The sequence below is a fragment of the Lolium perenne genome, chromosome 7, assembly GCF_019359855.2.
Source record: "Lolium perenne isolate Kyuss_39 chromosome 7, Kyuss_2.0, whole genome shotgun sequence".
Classification (NCBI taxonomy): Eukaryota; Viridiplantae; Streptophyta; class Magnoliopsida; order Poales; family Poaceae; genus Lolium; species Lolium perenne.
This window is the reverse complement of record NC_067250.2, coordinates 93,146,054-93,153,000: the sequence shown is the minus strand read 5'-3', so window position 1 is coordinate 93,153,000 and position 6,947 is coordinate 93,146,054. Positions and strand designations below refer to the sequence as shown.

Genomic DNA, 6,947 nt, shown 5'->3' with positions numbered 1-6,947 from the left:
GTTCGAAAAGAAGCAAGCCATCATCCGCCAACTCTATTGTGATCGCACATATATAGCATAGTTTATATATTTTCTATGAAATTGTTATCCTTTTGCACTTTGTTTCGGTACCTATTCGCGTGAACTATGCGATTTCCTTAATTAGCCATATTTTATTATCACAATTTTCAGTTTGTATGCTCAATTTCATCTATATGTTGGCCAATTATTAGGTTAAAATAGGTAAACGATAAACATGGTTAGGGCATATCTAATGTGTCGGGCCGCTGGGCTGCCCGGCTCATACGGACAAACCTGGCCGGACGGTTATTTTCGTGTCCGCGACCTGATCGAACAGATTAAAATGGACATATTTGGTATCCAAAATAGATCGAGCCTGGGCCCGGTAAATATGCCCTGTACCAGTTGGGCCTGGATTCAGCGTCTCAAAATCTAGATATTCCCAAACGCGAACAGAGGGGTCCAAAGCCCGCATAGAGGAAGAGGAGCACCCAACCAGCACACACAGCCCAAACCCCCGCCCGCCGCCTCCGTCCCCCGACCAGCGGAACCGCCTTCCCCTCTCAACCTCGTCGCCTACGCCGCCGCTGCTCGGTTCTTCCTCCGAGCCCTCTCCCTCGCCGTCTCCTGGTAATCCTCGTCTTCTTCCCTACGAATCCCGCTCCGCTGCGTTGCTTTGTTGCTTGATCGCCCGGTGGTGGTGGGTTTCTCTCTCGGTCCCCGAAACGAATCCGCGGCAGGAGCCTTTGTGTTTGTGTGTTTTCCCCGCTCGGAATGTTCGATTTCTCCTTTTCCTGTGGGTGGGCTATCGCCTTGTCCTCCGCTGCTTCCTTCGCGTTCTCGGTTGCTTTTCCGCCGTAAGCTCGTGATGCTCGCCACCCGAATGTTCGACTTCTTCTTGTCTTGTTGGGGCGGTTTCCTCATGTAATCCGGCATTTCCGCGTTCTTGGTTACTCTTCCGCGAACTTCTTGGTTGTCGTTCGATTTCATCCTGTTTGAGTTTTCTTCCTGGCTTGGCCAATTCCTGATGATCGCATGAATGTTCGGTTATTTCTCTTTGTTGGTTTCTTCCTGGTTGTCCCGAGAGTTCTTTTTTACTTTCTTGGTTCTTAGCTTGCCTTTTTCTTTGGACGGGTTTAATGACTCATTCTTTTTGTTTCTTGGTAATTTCCAGGCGGCAGGCGTGATGGGAGAGGGCAAGAGGAAGACGGCGACGGCGGATGAGGCGGCCGAGAACCCGCAGAAATCCCGCCGCCTGGACAATGACGCGGCCGAGGCGCTGCTGGATTTGAGCCATTCGCCATCGAAACGGGAAGCGGACGGCGACAGCGCCTACGACATCGGATCGTGCGAGCACTTATTCAAGGACAGCGAGGATCTGGATGAGATCGCGCGTGATCTCAGGGACGCCCACAAGCCCCCGAAGTGCGAGCACTATCCGTGCAGCACCACCTGGAGGGGAGCTGCTGGGATGATGGTCTGCACCGAGTGTTCCTTGACTTTCTGCACTGGGGAGAAGGGCACCAGGGGACATCCGCAGGGACACGCCGCCTGGCATGCCGCCAGTGACCAGCATTGGGTTGCTCTGTGGTGCGATGAGCCGTCCAAGGGGTATTGCTTCGAGTGTAGACACATCCTGATGCTCGGTCAGAACAAGGCGATCGAAGATAATTATGCACTGGTGCCCAGAAATAAGAAGGATGAGTGGGGAATGGTAGCCAGCAGTCCAAAGGTTGATTCGGCAGTGTTGCCCAGAAATGTAGATTGGGGAATGTTGGGCAGTAATGTGATGCATCCCACGGGAATGCTGGGCAGTAACGCGATGGATCCGTGGGGAATGTTGGGAAGTAACGCGATGGATCGCTGGGGAACGATGGGCAGTAATGCATTGGATCGCTGTGAAATGGTAGCCGGTGATGATCATGTTGTCAGAGGGATACCAAATCTTGGGGACACATGCTACATGAATGCAGCACTGCAGTGCCTCCTTGCGCTTGGTAAGCTAAGGACAATGTTTCTAAGACCGGATGCTCGGCTGGGAGACATTGGTCTGCACCTGAAGCAGTTGTTTGTAGCGACAAGCTGTGGGAACAATGCCACCCAAATGCCGGACCCAGAGATGATGCCGACATATATGTGGTCCCTTTATCCGGATCGTTTCCAGCGCAAAGTGATGGGCGACAGCCATGAGTTCCTTGCATCTTTGTGCGATGCTTTGCATAATGAGGTGGAGCAGCTAAACAATTTGCAAGGGGAAGCAATGTTCCCTACATTCAGCAATTCCATTTTCAGTTGCGAGCTGCTTGATATGGTTTCCTGCAAAGTTTGCTCACATGATGAAGTTTCACATTATTCATTACATGGTATTCAACTGGCAGCGCCATCAAAGGACCCTCTAGCCAGAAGCAAGCCTCTGCAAGTTGGTAAGTCTATGTTTCAAATAGCAGGAAAGGCCTTTAGGGTGGCAACATAAAATTGGGCAGGATATTTCAGCATTCTCAACATGGCAAATGTGTTTGCCATACTGTAATATTTCGAAATGTCATTCGATATAGCTAAGGGTGTTGAGTCCTTTACTTTCACACAATAAGTGTTACCCCAAATTGTTGGTTACCTTAAGCATATACGTATATTGTCGAAAACAACAGCTTAAAGTGTGGAGGGTAGGTTCTAAATATGCAAGGATGAGGATTTTTTTGGTTGCATGATCTTTGCAGTGAAGATAATGCTAAATCCCTGTATGCTTGAATCTGCAGATTCTACTGAAGGGAAGGATACTGTACACGGTCTTCTGCAGACTCATAAGAATGATATCCCAAGAGGGATCGTTGAAGTAAAAGCTCTCGATTTCATTCCTAAATTGTTTGATGACTTCGGTGGAGTGGAGGAATTGGTAGCAGATTCTCACAATCCAGAAGAGAAGGAGAAAGCTCAGAGCACTGAAACTGTTCATGATGTGGCAGAACATATGAACTCTCTTTCGTCAATTGAGGACTGCCTGAAACTGTTTTCGCATTGCCTGACAGATTGTAACAACTGTTCCAAGGTTGCTACTGAGCTGCCAGAAACCGATGCAAGTAAAAATGTTGAACCGATCATGGCAAGTACCAATGTAAATACAACTGTTGATGGAGACCAGACTGAAATGTCAGACATGAAAACATGCCCAAGTGAGCGATCTAGTGACTTTGGTAGCTTGTCGGCAGAATCTCCAAGTAGGCAACCGTATCTTTCAGATTCACATCATCAGGTTACACTCTCTGAGGACATAACTTCTGAAGAGGTCACTTCAGGGAAGAGCTGTGATGAAAAGGACTTGACCTGTTGCAGCACAACCAATGAAAAAGCTGAAAGTCATGAAGGTGTTCAAGAAGCTGCGCTTAGTTGCCTTACAACTGATGAACAGACTGACTTGCTGAGTGCTCAGAATATTCAGGATACCAGCACTCAAAAACACAGCAGTGGAAAGCAGGTAATATATGATCATAGTGCTCAACAAGTGGCGGAAAAACAAAATAAGCAGACAGCAATTCAAACACGATTGATTAGCAAGCTGCCACCTGTATTAACCATTCAACTTCAGAGACACTCACCTGGTCTTCCTAAATTGAGTGGGCATGTGAGCTTTAAGGAGATTCTTCATTTAGGACCATTCATGGACCCCAGGTACTGATTTTAGATATTTGTACACAGTAATATCTTTTATAGCAATTGATAAAAAAAATTTGTAGAGCAACACACAGTAATATCTGATACCTTTCTTGTATGCCAGTTCCGTTAAGTTCCTGATATTCAGAAATACATTAACTATTTTGCTTCATACTTTGCGTCTAATATATTTTAAGAATATAACTTTACTTAGCCAAAGCAAAAGCTATAAGAAGACCCCAGTCGGCATTGCAGGTCAAAGAACCATTGAGACTGTCCATTTTCCATTATGTTGTCTTTTTTTTATCACTGGAAGGCTAACATGATTTATGTAAAGAGATGTGAATAAACAAAGCAATGTAGTAATTATAAAACAAACATTTTCTCTTTATTCAGTAACTCAGTAATTATCAATGCAACAGACAGGCTTTCCAGGAAAAAGTGAGTAGGTACTCTAAAGCTGCAGCAGGCTAAACTGCATCAAGTGAGGCTAGTATATAACGTGCCTGCTGTGTTAATTCGTTCCTTTGAACACGACTTACCCATTTAGCTCTGTAGTCTTGCAGTCTCATCTATTTCATTAACTGATGAATAGCCATTGCTTATCCACGACTAAGTTATTTTCATGATGATTTGCCACTTTGTCTTATGCTATACTTGAACTTCTCCAATGGTTCAAATCATTTTATAAGTTTCTATCTATATTTTGATGTTGCATCAGGCTAAACTGAGTTAAGTGAGGCTAGCATATAAGAAAAACTTTATTTGCTATCTCTTTAAAAAGAGGAAACACGGTGACAATGTAAATAGACTAACTGTACCATGCGTTTAATTTGTGATTTGAGTATCAACTGAATTTTAGTGTTTAATCCCCTGTAAAAAAATGAGTCAGTGTTTGTTGACAGCCTGATCTGGACCAGAACCCTGTACCATTAATCGAAACTTAAGTTTTTTTTGTATATTATATCTTATTAGGATATGTTTCAGATGTACAGGCTATCTGCCAGAAACTCTCAATTCACCATGGCAGTGTATCACTGACCAGTGACCAAGACATGCTTATGTTTTAGAAACCATCTCATGTTATGGTACTGTGTAACATTTTTGGTCTGTTGGTGATTAGGTTCCTTGAAATGCTTAAACTAACGATTTTTTTGTTTGCTTAAAGTTGGGATTGTTAAGTATAATTCTGGTTTTATAATTTCAATGGTAGTACAAACCTAATATCTGTCAATGACCTGTTGAAGGTTAATATGAGCCTTCATTTCTTGCAATTTCCACTTGCACATAGTCACTTCAGATGTACCATTTTTTTTATGTGACCAGAGTTTTCTTATTAACAATATTCAGTTTATGTTTTTCAAGAAAGACATGCCATTGTTTCTACTCCGGCTAATCTTCAGTTTCTTGTTAATTTGAATCCTTGCATCTTGTTTGACTATTTAATTTACTGTAATCTTCAGTTCTGAGGACAAAGATAACCTGAGCTATCGTCTAGTTGGTGTCATTGAACACATTGGCGTCGGCGTGAGCGTAGGGCATTACATTGCTTATGTGAGGGCAAGTCGCAGGCAGCAGGGCAGTGGCCCTTCCTCATGGGTTTGTGCGAACGATTCCATGGTCCGACAAGCCTCTCTAGAAGAAGTTCTCAGGCGTGAGGCATACATTCTTTTCTATGAGAGGATAGATGACGGCGGCATTGTAGATGATGGGCAATGAAAAAGGATGCAGAGGTTTTAAGATTAGCAAGCATGGCCAAGTGTACATACTTACTGACATAGAAAGACATAGTCGTCGTTATGTCCAATTTTGTTGCTCCGGCCGAGTCTGCTGCAGGACTTTGCATTTTTTGCAGCATGTAGATTGGATGGTACTCTGCTGGAGATAAGTCTATGAGAAATGCTACGATATTATTTTGTGTGTGGAAAAAAGCACTAACATAGTTATTTTTGTTCGAACAATACTTAATGTGTGGGACACTGGAAAACATGGAACATATTTTTGTGATGTGCATCATCGTCCAATTGATATACATCTTCAGATAAGAGTTGATTGTTTTCACTTCTTAACCTCTGTTTCTGTATGGTCAGTTTGCAGCATGCTGTGAGATATGAATCCGTTCAAGATCCAAGAGATATGAATCCGTTCAAGATCCAATTAGCTGTGTAAAACATACTCCATCGATCCGTTCCAGGGAAGGATACCCTTTGCCTCGGACTCGGTTCATGTTATATACCCTGTTAACCAACAACCGGGAGGAATTACAGGGATTACAATCGTTAGTTGTCTTGAGAAATCGATCACGACGTACATAGTACGGTTGTGTGTGCAAAGCCAAATTTTGTATTTATGTATCCATTCTAAGATGCTGACTTTGATGGTTCATGAGTCGTAAGTTTTTTTTTTTTTTTTTTTTTTTTTTTTGAGAACTCGCCACCTTTTTTTTAATCACCCTTTATTGAATCCACTCAAAATGTTTGCACAAACACCATCAGAAGAGTTGGTGCTGCCGTGCTGGGCCTGCTGGTAATCAAGAAAGCCAAGAAGGGCCGCCGGGAGCCTCTGCCACTTTGGCCTGCCTCCATAAGTCCAAGCTGCAACACGTTGACAGGCAAAGAATCATTGAGGCCGTGGGTTTAGACTTCGCAGTTCGCACACGAATACGCCTTCTTACCAGCGGAAGGTACACGGGGAGGGATCATCTTGGCGGCCTCAAGTAAAGTCTACATCCTCTCAAATGCAAGGCCAACGGCCAATACGATCTCGGCGAAAATCACAAAACAGAGAAAACGGATACTCATGGACTGCCACTATGGGTATACTGTAACACCTCATGATTAAAGGCTACAAAAAAAAAAGAATACAGATATATGAATTACATTCATGTATAGAAAATTCGGGAAATTTTTGCTCTTTTAAATAAAACTTGTCACAGCTGAAGTTTTACTTGAATTGATGAAACTGAAGTAGATCATCAAGTCAAACGCTATAAACTTCAATGTGATCTTTACTAAAACCTTATTTTGGGTAGAGGTGATTTGATCTATGAGTTAGATTAAATGGAACTAGAATGATTACAATAACACCTTAAGCAAGGACCAAATACCAGATCTTGTAAAGGATCATAATAATATGGTATTCCTTGCAACAATATATGGATATCTATTAACTACAATTAAAAGAACAAGAAAGAATTGAGAAACTATTTTTGACCGAAATCTTCTCTTGATAGTGCATCTATCTATCCTATAACCCGGTCTCCCAGCAAACACCTTGAGAGCGGAAAAAGGAAAATCTAT

At 43.1% G+C, this 6,947-nt stretch overlaps 1 protein-coding gene across 1 annotated transcript; it reads left to right on the top strand.

The window, feature by feature from the left end:
* Window positions 1-509: 509 nt before the first annotated feature.
* On the top strand, window positions 510-5,693 carry LOC127316645 (ubiquitin carboxyl-terminal hydrolase 2). The gene is made up of 4 exons (XM_051347092.2): window positions 510-630; window positions 1,175-2,423; window positions 2,757-3,666; window positions 5,112-5,693. The coding sequence occupies exons 2-4, from the start codon at window positions 1,187-1,189 to the stop codon at window positions 5,365-5,367; spliced, it is 2,403 nt and encodes an 800-aa protein (XP_051203052.1). The 5' UTR covers window positions 510-630; window positions 1,175-1,186; the 3' UTR covers window positions 5,368-5,693.
* The last annotated feature ends 1,254 nt before the right edge of the window (window positions 5,694-6,947 follow it).